The sequence below is a fragment of the Mobula hypostoma genome, chromosome 24 (genome assembly GCF_963921235.1).
Source record: "Mobula hypostoma chromosome 24, sMobHyp1.1, whole genome shotgun sequence".
In the NCBI taxonomy this organism is placed as follows: domain Eukaryota; kingdom Metazoa; phylum Chordata; class Chondrichthyes; order Myliobatiformes; family Myliobatidae; genus Mobula; species Mobula hypostoma.
The window spans coordinates 38,245,651-38,266,726 of NC_086120.1; the positions used below are offsets into that span (position 1 = coordinate 38,245,651).

The following is a 21,076-nucleotide window of genomic DNA, read 5'->3' on the forward strand; positions in this document are numbered from 1 at the left end:
TCCCTTAGGAAGGCAATGTTTTAAGCACGTGCATTCCTACAAGTAGTCACTTTTTATTTAATGTGGAAAACTGGCTACTCAGTGATCTTTAGGTGTCCGTTTAGGCCTGAAGTAAACCTTAAATTAGAATTGTAAATGCTTAATGAGGTGGCTGCTCTCCAATGTTTTATGAACAATAAAGTACACTATATGCTTTATGACCTTGCACAACAAGTTAAAAAAAGTCTGATGTATTCACCAATAAGAGTAATCTAGATCAATATAGGATTATTTACTATTCAAACAGCTCAGAAATTAATTTTCATCCAGAATGCCATACTAATTACAATAAAACTGATAATTCTACAATCATTGGTGGGTGCACTGAGGCTTCTCTCTTGATGTCTGGGCTTAAATTAATATGCACGAGATCACTCATGAGGCAGTGTTAAATACTGCATGCATCAACCCCTTCAACATTGAAAAGGAAAGACATAAATACATAAACAGAACAGGAGAGTGTCTCAGGTAAGAGTATACAATGACCTTAAATTCACAGTCAGACTATTCAGAAACTTTGGGGTGACACGTAGCGTAGTGGCTAGCGTAACGTCATTAAAGTGTCAGTGACACTTAGTTGGAGATACTGCACAGTACAACCCTTCAAGCAGCCCCTGATTTAAACCTAGCCTGTTCACAGGACAATTTGCTAAACGGTACAGCTTTGGACTGTGGGAAGAAGTTGGAGCAGCTGGAGAAAACCATGGACTCCACAGGGAGGACATGTAAACTTCTTACAGAGGACGCTAGGACTGACCTGCAAACTCTGATGCCCCAAGCTATAATAGCGTTGCGCTAACCACTACACTTCCATGGCACCTACTGTGATATGGGTTCAATATTTTAGATAAGTGCATGCTTCACAACCTTAGTTTGCTACATGCTGGATAAAATGACCATCCCAAGAGATATAACTACAAAATTAGTTCTAGGAAACCCACGTGTGAGGACATTAAGACATCAAATAAAACAGTAGGTTCTCATTATTGAGTCCTCCACATAAATATCAGATCTAGTTAATACAATAACATCAGATTCATTCAGTGTATCCTAACAAATACTAAGCCCAGATCACCCTAAATTTGAAGAACATTATTGTATCATGGTTTTAAGTTTACGTTCTCATTCTTCCTTGTAATTCCTTCTGGGTGACTTTTTAAAAAAAAAACAGTACGCCTAATACTCCAAATACTACCAACTCGGTACCTAACCTCATCAGTCACCCGGCCCTGTAATTGCTGTGCCCCTCCAATTCTAATCTCTTGAACATTTTAATGATTTTTATCATTCCTTAAATAATAGCCATGCATTCAGCTATCTAAGTTCTCAGCTTTTAAAGGTGCATCCTCAAATCTTTCCAACTCCATTTTTTTATTTTGTCCTTTAGCCAGCTTCTGAAAACCTACTGCTTTGATCTGGTTTGTGGCCAACTGTCCTCTTCTATTCTAAATTTTGTATGATAATATTCCTGCAAAAACCTCGTAAATTTAACTGTGTAAGATGTTTTAGCAGATTAATTATAGATGAAATAGTAAAATAAACCACTTGTAGCTCATAATAGCTCAACTACTACGAATGCTGACGAACAGTTTGCTATTATATTTAACATAATTCCTCTGTTTGCCATCACATAGAAATTATTAAATTAAATACCACAAAAAATGCACAGTGACACAGCTAATGCTTTCCAGGTCAACTGCCCCCTGCTGCTGCTACTGTAAATTTTAAGTGCACTAAAATCTAATCATGTGCTCCTTCTAAATAATACCTAGCTCTCGGGAGTAAGAAGATACCCTTCAGCACTAAGCAGGTTATCCCTCTTTTCTGATACATAGTACTTTGGGTTTAAGATATCTATATGACATCCTACAAACATTGTGAAGCAACTTGCCAATTGATAGTAAAGTCCCACAACATAATCCAATTCAGACGGGGAGTTAGCTGTGCATACTCATTGAACTCATTGTGGGCATGAAGAGGATATTTCAAATAGTAATAAAATCTAGGACCAGAGGGCACAGCCTCAAAATAGAATAATATCTCTTTATAACACAGATGAGAAGGACTTTCTTTAGAAAGAGAGTGGAGAATCTGTAGAATTAATAGCCACAGACAGCAGTAGAGGCCAAGTAAACAAGGTCGTGCCTTGTTCTCATTGCTACCATCAGGAAGAAAGTGCTGAAGCCTGAAGGCACACACTCAACGATTCAGGAACAGCTTCTTCCCTTCTGCTATCTGATTTCTAAATGGACACTGAATTCCTCAAACTCCTCACTACTTTTTTATTTCTATTTTTGCACTACTTATTTAATTTAATATACATTTACTGTAACTCACAATTTTTTTCCTGTTACAATATATTGCATTGTACTACTGCCGCAAAGACAACAACCTGATTCTGATTGAATATATTTAAAGCGGAGATTGATAAGTTCTTGATAAGCAAGAGCATCAAAGGTTATGGGGAGGAGGCAGAAGGGTGGTTTGAGAGGGAAAATAACCAACCATGATAAAATAACAGCGCAAACACAATGGATCAAATGGCCTAATTCTGTTCCTATATCTTTTGGTCTTATGGACTAATTCAAAGGTCAGTCTGGAAACTACATTCAGATGTCTGGGATGAATTTTATGTAAAATTATCAAACTGTGTTCAACCTTCCACTTTCTGCTCTCCAAAGGACAACCTATGGTTGCTTTGAAAACGGAAAACAAGGAAGTTAAACAATATAACCCGACATGTGGATTTGCAGAATAACTGATAGGAACAGTGGCCATCAAATCTTGAAGAGCTCCAAAGAGGGGCAGCCAATTTAAATGTGAGGTGAAGAGGAATTTTTAGTTCATATGTAAAGTTGTATGAAATGATTAATTTGCTGAGCACTTTCAGCATTTTCTGCTTTATTTAAATTTATTGAAATCTTATATATTAACTTCGTTTACATTTCTATCACATTATGGTAGTACTTCTTTCCCCCCAAACAACCCTCTTGCATTAAAATACAGATGAATGGTGGTCTTCCATTGGGAGACATGATTTCTGCATCTGGGAAGGGTAAACAAGTCTAGGATATACAGAATAATCGTATGATTCATTGAAGTACAGAGGAGTTGGTGTGATGGTGGCAACTTATCACTGTAGTTTGCAGGATGGGTTAAGTAGGCATGCATCATTCTTGACTTTATTGGACAAAGCATGGAATAACATTTAGATCTGAATAAAATATTAGCTGGGCTACAGCTGCAGTCCTGGTTAAAGTTCAGATCACAATACAAGGATAAGATAGCATGAATGATGATTATAGAGGAGATTTGGAAGAATGCTGCCATGGAGAATTATAATAATCAGGATAGAGTGTTTACTTTAGAGGGGAAAACTGACAGATTTCATTCATTATGAGAAACAGAGAGATTAATATCCAAGTAGTACAGATTTAACTTAATTGGTGGATGGATTAAAGGAAAGTTGTTAAAAATGCTTCCTGATGAATGGAGAAGATCTGGAATTCAATGTCTGAAAGGATGGCGCAGGAAACAACCATTTAAAAAGTACTTGAGCACTTGAAGCCCCATAATCTAGCAACAATTGATCAGAAACAGAGAAATGTGATTATCCTAAAGCCATCTTTGATAGAATGAGCTGAACTGCCTCCTTCCATACCAAATATTTCTATGATCCATATATTTATTTTTATTTCTGAAAATAATTTCTTGAAATTCTCCTCATAAAGAAGTATTTTTCAACAGCTAATGATAGACTTTTGATACACAGAACATATGGCCTCCCACCTCCTATCTATTTATACACCATTCTGACATGTCCCATATCAACTTTTCTTTATCATCACTGGGTCTAAATATTCTTTCCAACAACAAGATGCCTTACTAGAAGGACGATGACAGTTCAAATCATCTTTGCAAAGGAAACTAGTGAAGAACCATAAATATTGTCAGCAACATCTACATTCTTTAAAATGATAAACATTAAAAAAATCAGATATTATCTAGAAAGGTTAAATTTCTGGAGTACAATTAAGAACATATCACCATTCTCCAGCAATGCTGTATTATTTTGTTCACTAAGACCTGGGTATTCTGTCAATACACAAACTCATTTAAGATAAGTAAACTACCAAACATACCTTACATATAACAAGAGAAAATCTGCAGATGCTGGAAATTCAAGCAACGCACACAAAATGCTGGAGGAACTCAGCAGGCCAGGCAGCATCTATGGAAAAAAGTACAGTTGATGTTTCTTTTTTCCACAGATGCTGCCTGGCCTGCTGAGTTCCTCCAGTATTTTGTGTCCATACCCTACATATATTTTGTCACCGTCACTTCTTAAATCATTCTACAGACTTAAGTTATTGCCATCTTAATTTTTTAAGAATGAGCTTAAAATTCAAAATATGAGGGAAAAATATTTCATCAATCGATTACTCCCATGAGAACTACAAACCATGCAAAGTATGTGTTCAAAATACTTTACCAAACTGAATTGAATTGACTTTATTTCTTACATCCTTCACATGAGTAAAAATCTTTATGCTACGTCTCCATCTGAATGAGCAATGAGCAAATTATAGTAATTTGTAATAAATAGTATGTACAACAGGACAGTCAATATAGCATAGAAATACAATTGTATCAGTGTGAAGTAATCAGTCTGATGGCCTGGTGGAAGAAGCTGCCCCAGAGCCTTTAATGTCTTAAAGATTTGAAGATATACTATATCAACTTACAGTTGAACAGACTTCAATCCTTTGATAATGAGTTTTGTGCTGGGGTCTCAATTTAAACCCACTATATGTGGTGCACTATTGTTTATACTGCAACACTTCGCAGAATGGTAACATCACACGGTAGGTATCATGGTCTGTTCTTAGTGCTTGGCCAATCATTTTGTACAGCTGCAAATGTATCAACTAAAATCATTTGTGCTTAGCTGAATAACAAAGTGGTTTACATCTGACACATTAAAATGGTTGTTATGAACACATCTTGTACTTTACATCAATGGAATTTATAATTAAAAGGCAACTTTTTCTCTAAGACCAGTACTGTTATTTACCGTAACTTATTCACCATTTTTTTGTACTCCTTCATAATAAGTCCAACTACTTGGAATTACAGGACAGTATGTTGGGAGAACACCCAAAACACAATAGCTGCTTAAATTTAAAAGTCAAAGGAATTCTTTGAGATATCTGCTAAAATAGAACCGTGATTGCCATACCTACTGATGTACTCTACTAATGCTATGCTAGATATTGCAAAAAGTCAACAGAGCCATCTACTGGATAACACGGGTAATTATTGCCATGTTGATACTAATCCCCTGCTACGTTCCAATTGCAACACTGGCGGTTTCATTGACCTGACTGGGGCACTCTGACAAAGTATAACAGTGAGGTGAGGGAGGTAGAAAAAGAATGCAAAAATAAGGTCTAGATGATGCTTACCTTTTAATCACATGGGGTGTGCAATTTTCCATGCGCCCCATACACTCCAGTGCTGCCATGTAACAGTCTAAATTGGGCTTCAGTTCTGCTTCCTCCACCAGGCTGAAAAGCTGGCCAATCTGTTCTAATGAACCCTACAAAGATATCACACAAGGTTATGTCCCAGTATTGATCTTTTCTAACTACCCAGCTCTATTACAAAACACTAAATGAATAACAGTGAATAGTGGGAAAGAAGTGCAGATATATTTGTTCTAAAAAACTGAAAGCAATAAATTTAACAGCACTACTAAGGATTTACCAGATGCTGAAAGATGTTTTGGGAAGCGAGCTGCCAAACTGGCATTGAGACAAAAATGCTAGAAACAAATAATAATTAAATCAATAAAGAAGGTTCACCAGATTGATTCCTGGGATGGCAGGACTTTCATATGATGAAAGACTGGATCGACTAGCCTTGTACTCCCTGGAATTTAGAAGATTGAGGGGGGATCTTATTGAAATGTATGAAATTCTAAAGGGATTGGACAGGCTAGATGCAGGAAGATTGTTCCCGATGTTGGGGAAGTCCAGAATGAGGGGTCACAGTTTGCGGATAAAGGGGAAGCCTTTTAGGACCGAGATGAAGAAAAACTTCTTCACACAGAGAGTGGTGAATCTGTGGAATTCTCTGCCACAGGAAACAGTTGAGGCCAGTTCATTGGCTATATTTAAGAGGGAGTTAGATATGGCCCTTGTGGCTAAAGGGATCGGGGGTATGGAGAGAAGTCAGGTACAGGGTTCTGAGTTGGATGATCAGCCATGATCATACTGAATGGCGGTGCAGGCTCGAAGGGCCGAATGGCCTACGCCTGCACCTATTTTCTATGTTTCTATATAAACATGTTATAGCTATAATTTCCCTTGCAGTTTTCTGAAATGTGTTCCAGTCAAGGAAGCTAAAATTTAAAAAACAGAAGATCTCCTCTTAAACTAGAAGGGCAAGAGCAATTTGATTAAAGTTTTTAAGGTAATACATGGAGGTGACAGGTTAGACACTGATAAATTATTTCCACCTTCTGCATACTGACCATGAGACAGGTTTAAAGACAGGAAGAAGGGCACAGTATACAAAAAGCTGTACCGTGCCCCCAGTGCTGAAAAAGTATTCAGCTCCCACTTTCATTTTCACATTTTACAGTCTCTTTTTCTAAATTTAAAATATATTGAAGTTGGATATTTTGGGCTAATCTACAAAACATTGTGCATCATGTCAAATCAAAAGAAAAATTCCAAAACCTGTCAAGAATTTACTAATAATTAAAAACCTAAATTGTATGGCTGAAAATGTATTCATTCCATTTGCAATTATTGCACTAACTTTCCTCAGGCGCATTACCATATATTACCTTACCAATTTGTTGGTATAGAAAATTATTGGATCACTTGAATAAATACCCCCTCTCTCTGTAAGATCCAACAGTATGGTAGATTTTCAATAGACCAAACCAAAATTAATGCAAAAGAGCAATCACAACAAGTCAGGGAAATGATAATAGAGAAGCACAAATCTGGGAAGGGTACAAGACCACCTTAAAGGTACCGATCGTACCTCCGAGCTCAGTGCAGTCCATCGTTAAAAAGTGAAAAAAATTGAAACCATAGCAACCTGCCTAGGTCAGGTCGCCCCTCTAAGCTCAGCTGTCAGAGAAGAATGACACTTGTAAGAGATGCTACTGTGACATAGTCGCTCAGAGTGAGCTGCAGAAGTCAGTGGCTGTAACTGGAGACGAGGTTCATGGCTCCACAATCTCTAAGGCCTTGCACATAAAGGGCATTTATAGAAGAGTAGCAAGGAAGAAACACTGGCTAAAAAAAATAGCAAATCCTTGTAAAGTCTTTGCAAAGTGTCACTAAGAAGATACCATAAAGATGTGGAAGGAGGTCTAGTGGTCAGATGAGACCAAAGTGGAACTTTTTGACCACAACACTAAACGGTATGCGTGGCATAAATCCAATTCTGCACATCAGCCAAGTAACACCTTTCCTTCTGTAAAGTATGGTGCATGTGGATGTAGCATCATTCTATGGGGATGCTCTTCATTAGCAGGAACTGAAAATCTGGTCAGGATTGATGGGAAGATGCCTCTGCCAGAAAGTTTAAACTGGGGAGGAACAACTTCTTTCAGCAGGACAATGACCCAAAGCATGCTGCCAGAGCAACCATAGAGTGGCTTCAAATGAAAAAAATGTCCCTGTGTGGCCCAGTCAGAGTTCTGACCTTAACCTAATTTAACATCTCTGGCAAGACCTCAAGACTGCTGTCTACCACCACTCGCCAAATAACCTGGCACAGCTTGAGCAATTTTGCAAGGAGGAATGGGTAAATCTTGTTCCATCATGTTGTGCTCATCCAAAAAGACTACTAACTGCAATCGTTATGGGAGATGGTTCAATAAAGTACCAAGCAAAGGGGCGGGGGGTGCATACTTTTGAATTGTGGACAATTTATTTTTTGACTTTTTAATTTTTCTTGCTTTACAATTTTCACTGTTTTTTGGACTCTATAGTGAAAAAAGGAGCATATGATTCACAAATAAAAATTCTCAGTTAAATAAATCACAATCCCTGGTTTAATATTCATTTATGTGAACAAAGGGTTGGAGACAGAATACATTTACAAGGCACTGTAAATAGGTTAAGTGAATATACAAGAATGAAGATGGATAAGCAATGGTTTGGTTTTAAAAAAATAATGAATGTCAATAGTAGGAATAGTTATGGAATTATACAAAGCCTTGGTATGAACACAACCGTATAGTACAGTGTTGGGTCTCCTTGCTGGAAAAAAAAGATACACTTGCCACTGAGGGAACACAGAGAAAGATTCACTGGAGTTAGCTTCAGAGATAGCAGATTAATCACAAAGTGAAGATTGTCCACTAGCCCTATATTCTCCATAGCAGGGGTTCCCAATATTTTTTATGTCATGGGCCAATACCATTAAGCAAGGGGTACATGGACCCCAGGTTAAGAAACCCTGCACAATAGTTTAAAAGAATGAAACTTACAGACTTCTCACAGGGCACAAGGTGGTAAAGACATGCAGGATATCTTCCTTGCCTGTGGTGACCAGAGAAGGGAGTGTGCTAAGAATAATGGAAAGACCACTTGACATTGAGCTGAGGAAAGATTTCTTTACACAGGCAATTGGAATCTTTTAATCCTCTATTCCAGAGGGCTCTGGAGAATAAGTTTTGGAGATCATTCAAAATGGGGATGGATAAATTTCTGGACTATAAAATAACATGGAGATAATGTAGGAAAATTTTAACAAAGTCAGCCATGATCCTGAACAAAGGTAACACACACAAACACAAAATTCTGGAGGAACTCAGCAGATCAGGCAGCATCTATGGAGAGGAATAAACAGTCGATGTTTCGGACCGAGACCTTTCTTCAGGGCTGGAAAAGAAAAGGGAAGAAACCCAAAGCTGATCAAAGGTGCAGTAGCCTTGAAGGGCTAAATTACCTACTTAAGACCATAAGATATAGGTGCAGAATTAGGCTATTTAGCCCACTGAGTTTGCTCTGCCATTTCAATGCTGATCCATTTTCCCTCTCAGCCCCAATCACCTGCCTTCTCCCCATATCCTTTTGCGCCCTGACTAATCAAGAATTTCGGCTTTAAGTATTCCTGATGGCTTAGCCTCTGCAATCGCCTGTGGCAACGAATTCCACAGATTCACTACTCTCTGGCTAAAGAAATTCCTTCTTATCTCCATCCTAAAAGGATGCCCCTCTAATCGGAAGCTGCATCCTCTGCTCTTAGACTCTCCCACCATAGGAAACATTCTCTCCACATCCACTCTATTGAGGCCTTTCAACATTTGATAGGTTTCAATGAGGTCACCCCTCATTGTTCTGAATTCCGGTTTATACAGGCCCAGAGCTATCAAACGTTCTTCATATGACAAGCCTTTCAATCCTGGAATCACTTTGTGAACCTCCCCTGAACCCTCTCCAATGCCAGCACATCCTTTCTTAGATAAGGGGCCCAAAACTGCTCACAATACTCGAAGTGCGTCCTCACTAGTGCTTTATAAAGCCTCAACAATACATCCTTTCTTTTAAATTCTGGCCCTCTTGAAATGAATGCTAACATCACATTTGCCTTCCCCACCACTAACTCAACCTGCAAGTTAACCACATCCGACTTTTGCTCCTTATATTTTTACAATGCAGAGAAATGGGAGAATATGCAATTGGTACAAAAAAATGAAAAAAAAACACATTAAATGGAAAGAATGCTACTGACTAGACAGTTGAAGTAGCTCAGCATGGGTCCCTAAATCCTAAGGACTTTCCACAGGGGCACAATTGAGAACATACTGACTGGCTGTATCACTGCCTGGTATGGGAACTATTACGGATGTGAACTTACCCACTATTCAGGACATTTACAGCGACTGGTGCATAAAAAGGGTCCGAAAGATCATTGAAGACCCGAGTCACCCCAACCACAAACTGTTCCAGCTGCTACTATCCGGGAAATGGTGCCCCAGCATTAATGCAAGGACCAACAGGCTCCGGGACAGCTTCTTCCAGCAGACCATCAGACTGATTAATTTACGCTTACACAATTGTATTTCTAAGCTATAATGATTGTTCTGTTGTATATCTTACTGTACATACTATTTATTATAAATTACTATAATTTGCACATTGCACATTCAGGCAGAGATGTAATGTAAAGATTTTTACTCCTCACGTATGTGAAGGGTGTAAGAGATAAAGTCAATTCAATTCAATATGGCTATCCTGTGCAGAATTCACAAAGTTAGCATAGCAATTTTACTTTTATTCTAAAGCTGATGATGCAGCATGTAAGAAAGGTTAAGGCACAAAATTGCTGAAAAGAAAAACAGATTCAAGCCACGGAATATTCCTCTTTCTATGTGCTTATATACAAAAGAACCTTCTCAACTCATTACTCTTAACTGTTTCCTCAGACAAACTCTCTCTGTTTCAGAAAAGAATTCTTCAACGGAAACAGTTAAGAATAACTAGTCCAAAGATACAAAGTACATTCATTATCAAAGTATGTATGAAGTATCACTCACAACACGCTGGAGGAACTCAGCAGGTCAGGCAGCATCCGTGGAAACGATCAGTCAATGTTTCCAGCCGGAACCCTTTGTCAGGACTGAAGAGGGAAGGGGCAGAGGCCCTATAAAGAAGGTGGGGGGAGGGTGGGAAGGAGAAGGCTGGTAGGTTCCAGGTGAAAAACCAGTAAGGGGAAAGATAAAGGGGTGGGGGAGGGGAAGCAGGGAGGTGACAGGCAGGAAAGATGAAGAAAGAATACGGGAAAACACAATGGGTAGTAGAAGGAGGTGGAACCATGAGGGAGGTGATAGGCAGCTGGGGGAGGGGGCAGAGTGAAATAGGGATAGGGGAAGGGAGGGGGAGGGAATTACCGGAAGTTGGAGAATTCTACGTTCATACCAAGGGGCTGGAGACTACCTAGACGGTATATGAGGTGTGGCTCCTCCAACCTGAGTTTAGCCTCATCATGGCAGTAGAGGAGGCCACATATGGGCATATCCGAATGGGAATGTGAATGTGAGTGTTGCTTTCACCCCAGCATCTTGCAAAGTACTTTGTGGTTATGTATGCAGTATACAGCCCTGAGATCAGTCTTTCCACAGACAGCCACAAAACAAAGAAGGAAAACCATGGAACCCGTTCAAAGAAACACATGCACAAAATGCCCAATGCATAAAAAAAGAACAACACACAAACAGCAAAAGAAAAAAAAGAGCAAAAAAACACAAAAATATAAAACATCAAACCACAAATCATCCAACCAGTCCAGGCATATTCAGTCCAAATCAGTTCAATCTAGCTGATTCGTTTGTCTGCCCCTATCAAAAACACACACAAAATAGCAACAAAAAAAAAGGAGGAATCAGAAACATATCATAATATGAACTACAGAGTCCAATCTACAAACTTTTTCAATTAAACCTTACTCAAGAATCAAGGACTCTGGCAGCATCAAGCAAGAGGGACAGAGAGACCATTCAAATGCATTCAAACAAGTTGGGGAAGTTCTTTTGTACTTAAGCACATAGGTAGGGAAATGGGATTGAAAGGGATAGTATATCAGCTATGATTGAATGATGGAACAGACTTGATGGGTCAAATAGCCTAATTCAGCTCCTATGTCTTATGATCTTTTCATCAATATGAAAATGGAGAAAAATGTTATTATGTGGCCTCTGGCAGATAAACTAATTAATGCAATCTTAGGATACTTTCACTGTGACCATTAAGACTTGAGTTATAGCTACTAAGTTTAAATTTACATATAAAGTCTTAAACTTTTTTGCTGAGGTCAGCCATATTCTAACAAAATGATTCTAATTTCATGAGAAACTAATTAATGTGACACTGTTAATACTTTGAAGTTAATTTTTAAAAAAAGGATATAAGGAACCCAAGAACAGTATCTCAACATTGTGCACACAGTAATTATAAATTTACTAACCTTTTTAGCCCACAGGTGCATTAAGGTACTGTAAGTCTTAACATTCAAATGTTTCCGACGAATAAGAATGCGGTGATTGAACAGGACACACTGATGAGCTCTGTCCGAGTCATTATTAAATCCACAGGCCTCAATGTAAGATAATATATGTCGCTGGGTGTCACCATATTTATTTCCCTCATTATCTTCAAGTAGTTTAGCTGTTCGGTCCCAGTTACTGACTTGTTTTTCAAGACGTTCCACTTCAGTAAGAACACCATCCTGGGAGAACTGAGATTTTGCCTGTGAAGTACTCAATGCAGAAGATATAACTTTTCGTGGTTTCGAATTGCCTTTTGAACTACTTTTTCTGCCTTGTTCCACTTTCTTAGCATTGTATACATTTTTATTCTTGCATTCTTTTGGTTTTTTCACAACACTGAGCTGCCTTTTGGTCTTAATATGTTTTTCTTTAATTAACTTTTCTATCCATTTCTTGGGAGCAAATGTAGACTTGGGAGGTACTGTTTCTGCACAGTTTTTTTTACCCAGCTGGTTTTCAACTGTCCTTTCCCCTCTGAGTGCTGCTGTATTTGAGTTAAGAGAACCGTCAAACTCTCTGACCGGCAGAAAACTGAGATTCGCTGACCCAGTGCGATTTCCTTGAGTAGCTATACTTATTCTGTTCACAAATTGTACATCTGTACATTGCATTTCAGTCACATTATCTGCTTGAAGTTGTTGTATTCTTGCTTCAAGTACTGGCATTTGGAGCAGAAATATGGAAATTTAAAAAGTGATCAGAAACAGTCATCAAATAATTCAGATTTGCACATAAGAAAAAAAAAGTTTTTGCAATGGTTAGTAACGCACACACAACGGTGGAAGAACTCAGCATGTCAGGCATCATCTATGGAAAGAAATAAAGAGTTGACATTTTGGGCTAAGACCTCTCATCAGGACTATTATACAATGGTTGGTATACTTGAAAAGACTTCCTACTGATATGAGATACCAACTCATGGCAATGTTACAAAGCTTCACATCGCAATTCCTGGACTTACTAATCCAACAACACCATAAACTGCACACACCCCATCATTTACAGTGCAAGAAAATTAAACATCCATTTCTCTAGACCAGGGGTTCCCAACCTTTTTTATGCCATGGACAAATACCATTAAGTAAGGGGTCCACGGACCCCAGGTTGGGAACCCTTGGTCTAGAGAAGAAGAACGAGAGATCAGCATCCAAAGAGGGCAGGAAAAAGAGGCCGTGAACATCAGAAAGAATCAAATGCAATGGAGACTTAAATTAGGATGGGTGAGCAAAACTAGGTAAAGAGATGACTATTTTATGAAATGAGATAAATATCAAACCAGCACAATGATGTGCCAACAAAACTGAGAATTTTAAAAACCTCTGAATTTACAGTAAACAAACTTTAGTTTCAAAAAAGTGTTGCAAGTTAAGTGACAGTAATATATATTATTCAGATCACTGGTAGCATACACAAGTGTTTTTAAAGTATATCTAGACTTTATGTTAAACTAATTTACTTACAAAACAAATGACAAAAATTAATAGTTTGGTATTGATATAGGAAGTACCACGAAAAGTTGCTCCTGGCAATCAAGAAACTAAAAATATATTATTGAATCATGCTTAATATCTGCACATCCCTGCCTCAATTTTCTCCCATGATCTTACCCTCTAACAGATGAGCCTTCTCACAGGTTTGAGTCTTTCCATCATCCTTCTTAAGTGTAACAGAAGAGTAATTTCTTCTGAAGAATTCCCAAGGATGCTCTGGAAGTCCAAGTGGAAACATTCAGTTACAGCAAACATAAAAACATGACGTGTTTGATCATAACTCTGTCATATTTTGTTAAATTCAGCACATTACAGAACATCTACAATAACAGAGTATTAACTTTTTGATAGTCATTCAGCTTTTGTCCATTAAGTTACATGAATTATCAACTTATGAAGGAATGGATTTACAATTTCTCCAGTGAGTTGACTAGTAAACAAATGTTATTTACACTATTCATGTAAATATTCGTCTGATAAATATTACTACCAGAGAGAAGTTAGAACTCCGCCATGGGTGGTCTCAAGCCCAGCTGTGAAAGGAGGAGAGTTGGGCATGGGGCTAGCAACCCCATCCTGTAAAAACCCAGTACTAAAGCTGCTCCAAAAACCTCATTCCTGTGAGAGGAAGGATCTTCACCGAGAAGACGTATGCAGTTGTGTGGTGAAGGCAAAAGTCACAGGGCCGATCAGGTTTCAGCTGAGGATGGAGGACTCTGGGTGAGCTGCTGTCAGAGGCCTATGGCCCAGCAGGGGAGATGGGCTTAAGAAGAAAGGAGGTTCAAGAGTTTGAAAACAAAAACTCAACATTATAGGAACAGCTTCCCTCCCTCCATCAAATTTTTGAATGGACAATGAACCAAGCCATGACCACTACCTCACTATATTTGTTCTCCTTTTGCAGTACTTTTAAAAAATATTATAAATGACAGTATTATATACATTACTGCACCATACTGCAGCCTCAAAACAACACATTTCATAACATACTGCCTGTCAGTTATATTTAATCTGATTCTAAATCTTATTGTCCTCAATTTGTGATCTAAGCTTGGTCTGCCATTCAATAAGATCATGGCTGATCTGGCCATGGACTCATCTCCACCTACACGTCTTTTCCCCATAACCCTACTATGCAAAAACCCATCCAACCTTGTCTTAAATATATTTACTGAGGTAGCCTCCATTGCTTCATAGGGCAGAGTATTCCAGATTCACCACTCTCTGGGAAAAGCAGTTCCTCCTAATCTCCGTCCTAAATCTACTCTCCCAAATCTTGTGGCTATGTTCCCTAGTTCTAGTCTCACCTACCAGTGGAAACAACTTTCCTGCCTCTAACTTATCTATCCCTTTCATATTTTATGTTTCTTTAAGACCTCCTCTCATTCTTCTGAATTTCAGCGAGTGCAGTCGCAGGCGATGCAATCTCTCCTCAGAGTCTAACCCCCTCATCTCTGGAATCAACCTGGTGAACCTCCTCTGCACTGCCTCCAAAGCCAATCTATCCTTCCTCAAGTAAGGAGATCAGAACTGCATGTAGTACTCCAGGTGTGGCCTCACCAGTACCCTGTACAGTTGTAGCATAACCTCCCTGCTCTTAAATTCAATCCTTCTAGCAATGGCCAACATTCCATTTGCCTTCTTGATAGCCTGCTCCTAGGTTGATAGCAAACCAACTTTTTGTGATTCATGCACAAGAACTCCCAATTCCTTCTGCACAGCATCATGCTGCAATATTTTTACCATTTAAATCTGATCTATTTTTCCTTCCAATGTGGATGACCCACAGTAGCCCATTCCCAATTCATTTAACCTATCTACATCTCTCTGCAGACTTGCCATACTTTTTACACAATTTGTTTTTCCATTCAATTTAGTGTCATCAGCAAACTTAGATACACTACACTCAGTCCCCTCTTCCAGATCGTTAATGTATATCATGAACCATTGCGGGCCGAGCACCGACCCCTGTGGCACACCGCTCACCACTGATTGCCAACCAGAGTAACACCCATGTATCCTTTTCTTTTTAAATCTTTTTATTGAATAAGTACACAAAAGGTAAACCATATAGACACTAATACACTGTTAGAATATAATATATTACAGGAAAATATTAATACAGAAAAAAAATTAATACAAACAGTGCAATTTAAACATAAAATAGCAAGGTAATATAATAGTATACTAATTTTTATATATATCAATAAAGAGAGAGAAAAAAAACCCAAAAACCCCCCAAAAAACCCACCGTGCAACTAATCTAAAAAGCAAAGCAAAGCAATGGGCTAACTAGGAATCAAGTAGAGTTAAATAACTTAAAACAATCACGTCCTCAAACCCGACCTCCATTAAAAACAGTTAAAAAAACAAGAAGGGAATATAAATATGGACCAAGAGAAAAAGCATTGGAGCATTTCTTATTTTAATGGCGAAAAGATGTATTTTACAACATTGGAAAGAGACTAATGCTCCAACCACGTTCTTTTGGTTTTCCCAGACGATATTATGCTTAAATTTGGAGAAAATTAGAAGTAATCTTTATGATTCTTCAGTTAAATTCGAACAGACCTGGAGATCTTTTATTCAACATTTTCATTTGATGTAACACCCATGTCCTGACGAAGGGTCTCGGCCTGAAACGTCGAATGCACCTCTTCCTACAGATGCTGCTTGGCCTGCTGCGTTCACCAGCAACTTTGATGTGTGTTGCTTGAATTTCCAGCATCTGCAGAATTCTTGTTGTTTGCCCATGTATCCTAACTCTGTTTTCTATTCGTTAACAAATCCTCTATTCGTGCTAATACATCACCCCCAATTCTATGCATCTTTATCTTATGGATAAGTTTTTTATGCAGCACTTTATCAAATACCTTCTGGAAATCCAAGTAAATAACATCCATCTGTTCCCCTCTATCCAATGTGCTTGTTATATCCTCGCAGAACTCCAGCAAGTTTGTCAAACAGGACCTGCCTTTGCTGAATTAATGCTGCATCTGCCTGATGAATCAATTTCTCTCCAGATGCCTTGCTATTTCGTCTTTAATGATAGCTTCAAGCATATTCCCAACTACAGATGTTAAACTAACTGCCCTACAGTTACCTGCATTTTGCCTACATCCTTTTTTGAACAATGGTGTAACGTTCACCATCTTCCAATCTGCCAGGACCTGCCCAGAGAATTTTGGTTAAATTATCATCAAAGCCTCGGCTGCAACTTCTGCCATTTCTTTCAGTACCCGGGGTACTTTCTTTCAGCATCAGGATCAGGGGATTTATCTATAATCAGGCCCACAAGTTTGCTCAGCACTACCACTTTAGTGATAGCTGTTGTATCGAGGTCCTCACCTCCCATCACATCCATTAACATCTCTCTTTGGCACGTTAGACGCATCCTCCACTGTGAAGACTGACACAAAATAATCATTCAAAGCCTTCAATTCCCCCTTCTCGTCCTCCAAGGGACCTATGTTCACTTTAGGCACTCTTTTCCGTTTTATATAATTATAGAAACTATAAATTATAAATTGTCCTGTGATTAGGCTAGTGTTAAATAAGTGGATTGCTGGGTGATGCAACTTGTTGGACTGGAAGGTCCTGTTCTACATTGTATTTCTAAGAAATAAAATTATTTCTAGTATATACTGGCTTATTTGGGTAGAGGTTCACACTCGAAAATGGTTACAGCTCCTGTACTAACCTGAGCCCTCATGGCTATTCCAAGCTACTATCATGTTTTTTAAGCACAGGCAGTGCCATCTTGGAGGCTAGCCTGTTCACAGATTTGAAGTCAAAAATGAGCTTTATGTGTCACTTCTACATCGAAATATTCAGTGAGATTTCCAACACTCCTCAGAAACTTTACATTCCCACCAGCTTGCAGGGAAGGAATCAGCCTTCCACAACTGGTCCATACAAACCAATTCAGCTGGGTGTTAGAAAAGGAAATTACGGTATCACAGTAGCACTACAAGTGCACAGATAAAAATATTAGAAGTAAAAATAATAAAGAGTAAGTTACCACGAACAGTCTAACAGGAGGGAGTCATCACTTTGCTGGCTATCGGTTGACTCATTTTGAGCCTAATGGCCGAGGGTAAGAATGACCTCATATGGCGCTCTTTGGAGCACCACAGTTGTCGTAGTCTATTACTGAAAGTGCTCCTGTGTTCAGCCAAGGTGGCATGCATAGTGTAGGAAACATTGTCCAGAATTGCCATGATTTTCCGTAGGTTCCTTTGTTCTACCACAGCCTCCAGGGTGTCCAGTTGGCTCCTGTTACAGAGCCAGCCTCTCTAATCCTGATGTGCAGGGTCAAACAGAGATTCCACCAAGGTTTCTCAAAGAAAATAACCAGAGCTGTGTGGAAAATGGCAAGTCAGACTGTCATTTACAATGAAGCACACAAGGCTGGGCTGGAAATTGAGTGGAGGATACACTGACAATACATGTGTGAGTACAGAGCAGACCTATCTGCAAGCACACTGATTTCCACCCTTGATGGGTAGATGCTGTTATCTGAAACCAGGTTATTCACCTGAGGAAGAGGAACATAAAACATAAAATAGTACAGCACAGTACAGGCCCTTCGGCCCACAATGTTGTGCTGACCCTTAAACCCTACCTCCCATATAACCCCCACCTTAAATTCCTCCATATACCTGTCTAGCAGTCTCTTAAATTTCACTAGTGTATCTGCCTCCAGCACTGACTCAGGCAGTGCATTCCACGCACCAACCACTTTCTGAGTAAAAAACCTTCCTCTCATATCCCTCTTGAACTTCCCACCCCTTACCTTAAAGCCATGTCCTCTTGTACTGAGCAGTGGTGCCCTGGGCAAGAGGCACTGGCTGTCCACTCTATCTATTCCTCTTAATATCTTGTATACCTCTATCAGGTCTCCTCTCATCCTCCTTCTCTCCAAAGAGTAAAGAAAGCTCCCTCAATCTCTGATCATAATGCATACTCTCTAAACCAGGCAGCATCCTGGAAAATCTCCTCTGTACCCTTTCCAATGCTTCCACATCCTTCCTATAGTGAGGCGACCAGAACTGGACACAGTACTCCAAGTGTGGCCTAACCAGAGTTTTATAGAGCTGCACCATTACCCCGTGACTCTTAAACTCTATCCCTCAACTTATTAAAGCTAACACCCCATAAGCTTTCTTAACCACCCTAATCTACCTGTGAGGCTACTTTCAGGGATCTGTGGACATGTACCCCCAGATCCCTCTGCTCCGCCACACTACCAAGTATTCTGCCATTTACTTTGTACTCTGCCTTGGAGTTTGTCCTTCCAAAGTGTACCACCTCACACTTCTCTGGTTGAACTCCATCTGCCACTTCTGCATCCTATCAATGTCTCTCTGCAATCTTCGACAATCCTCTACACTATCTACAACACCACCAACATTTGTGTCGACTGCAAACTTGCCAGTCCATCCTTCTACCTCCACATCCAGGTCGTTAATAAAAATCACGAAAAGTAGAGGTCCCAGAGCCGATCCTTGTGGGACACCACTAGTCACAATCTTCCAATCAGAATGTACTCCCTCCACCACCACCCTCTGCCTTCTGCAGGCAAGCCAATTCTGAATCCACCTGGCCAAACTTCCCTGGATCCCATGCCTTCTGACTTTCTGAATAAGCCTACCGTGTGGAAACTTGTCAAATGCCTTACTAAAATCCATGTCGATCACATCCACTGCACTACCCTCATCTATATGCCTGGTCACCTCCGCAAAGAACTCTATCAGGCTGGTTAGACACGATCTGCCCTTCACAAAGCCATGCTGACTGTCCCTGATCAGACCATGATTCTCTAAATGTCCACAGATCCTATCTCTAAGAATCTTTTCCAAGAGCTTTCCTACCACAGACATAAAGCTCACTGGTCTAAAATTACCCAGACTATCCATACTACCTTTTTTGAACAAGGGGACAACATTCGTCTCCCTCCAATCCTCCGGTACCATTCCCGTGGACAATGAGGCCATGAAGATCCTAGCCAGAGGCTCAGCAATCTCTTCCCTCGCCTCGTGGAGCAGCCTGGAGAATATTCCGTCAGGCCCCGGGGACTTATCCGCCCTAATGTATTTTAACAACTCCAACACCTCCTCTCCCTTCCTATCAACATGCTCCAGAACATCAACCTCACTCATATTGTCCTCACTATCATCAAGTTCCCTCTCATTGGTGAGTACCGAAGAGAAGTATTCACTGAGGGCTTCGCTCACTTCCACAGCCTCCAGGCACATCTTCCCACCTTTATGTCTAATTGGTCCTACCTTCACTCCTGTCATCATTTTGTTTTTCACATAATTGAAGAATGCCTTGGGGTTTTCCTTTACCCTGCTCGCCAAGGAGAAAGGGAAGAAGGGGACCCAGGACTCAAGACTATACTTCCCCTCAACTTGCACTAATGCCATTACGTTTATTTTTTTTACTGTGTCATATAAATTATATCGAATTTATGGTAACGTAAAAGCTTATATGATTTATATTCCTCATGTTTGTAACCTATGGTACCGCTGCTGCAAAAAAGCCGATTTTCATCCTGGGCATGTAAGGGTATGACAATAAGAATGAGACAGTGCTACAAGTCATTGGTTTAGATGGGTTTGTATGTGCATACGCAATCTGGAAAAGGGCAGCGATTGTTACACCAGATGGGCCGGGGTTGGCAGCATGCTCGGAATCGGTGGGAGGACACTGTGGTGGAGAGTCAACGTCCCAGGACAGCTGGAGCCCGGCCTCCTGAACAGGCTCCGACTGCACCTCGTAGCGAACCGCGAGTTTACCTGAGCTTCTGGTGGGCCAACTCCTCAGCTGCAGGCACCGGTGACAGCCCGAGGAGAGAAGAAGCAATTTCCTCAGAGGGAAAACACCAGCGTTCCGGGACGCGCAAAGCTTTAACACCAACATCTCTCCGCTGGTTGTCAGGAGCGCATCTTCCGCTACGGCCACAGCGCATGCGGAACGCGCTCGCGGTGCATGAAGGGAATTGAAGGCTGTCACAAAACTACAAGTCTCAGAATACTTCGCGCACAAGCTAACACATGTCATTAGATGTAACCTACGTTGTTACAATACTCGAAGTACTGCGGATTTTGAAACATCAAATATATTTCAATACAAAGGTGTGGGATTATTTTGTGCAATCTAAAAAAAAAATGCTAAAATTTGAAAAAGAATCAGAAATTGCTGAAAACTTTTCACAGAGCAGGTGGTTAGTATATGTGTTAACATTTCAGATTAGGGACACTTCATCAGAATTGGGAAAGACCGTAGCGGTTCCCAGCCTCGGTTCTACGGATTTCGTGGTTAATGGTAGGGATCCATGGCATTAAAAAAAAGTTGAGAGAGAACCCCTGGGAAAAAGAGATGCATAATTTAAACAAGAGAAGACCTGCAGATGCTATGGGTTTTGCACATTTTTAAATTGCAGTAATAGCTGGTTTTTTTTGTGTGC

General features: G+C 39.8%; 1 protein-coding gene across 1 annotated transcript in view; it reads right to left on the bottom strand.

Moving 5' to 3' along the window:
• The window catches only part of polrmt (polymerase (RNA) mitochondrial (DNA directed)), an 87,870-nt gene extending 67,301 nt beyond the window's left edge, over positions 1–20,569 (bottom strand). The window contains exons 1-4 of the mRNA XM_063032688.1: positions 20,406–20,569; positions 13,723–13,821; positions 12,034–12,773; positions 5,505–5,638 (exon numbers count right to left, since the gene is read on the bottom strand). Of these exons, the coding sequence (XP_062888758.1) occupies positions 5,505–5,638; positions 12,034–12,773; positions 13,723–13,821; positions 20,406–20,529 (1,097 nt within the window). The 5' untranslated portion in view covers positions 20,530–20,569. The remainder of the gene's footprint in view (positions 1–5,504; positions 5,639–12,033; positions 12,774–13,722; positions 13,822–20,405) is intronic.
• Positions 20,570–21,076: the final 507 nt, after the last annotated feature.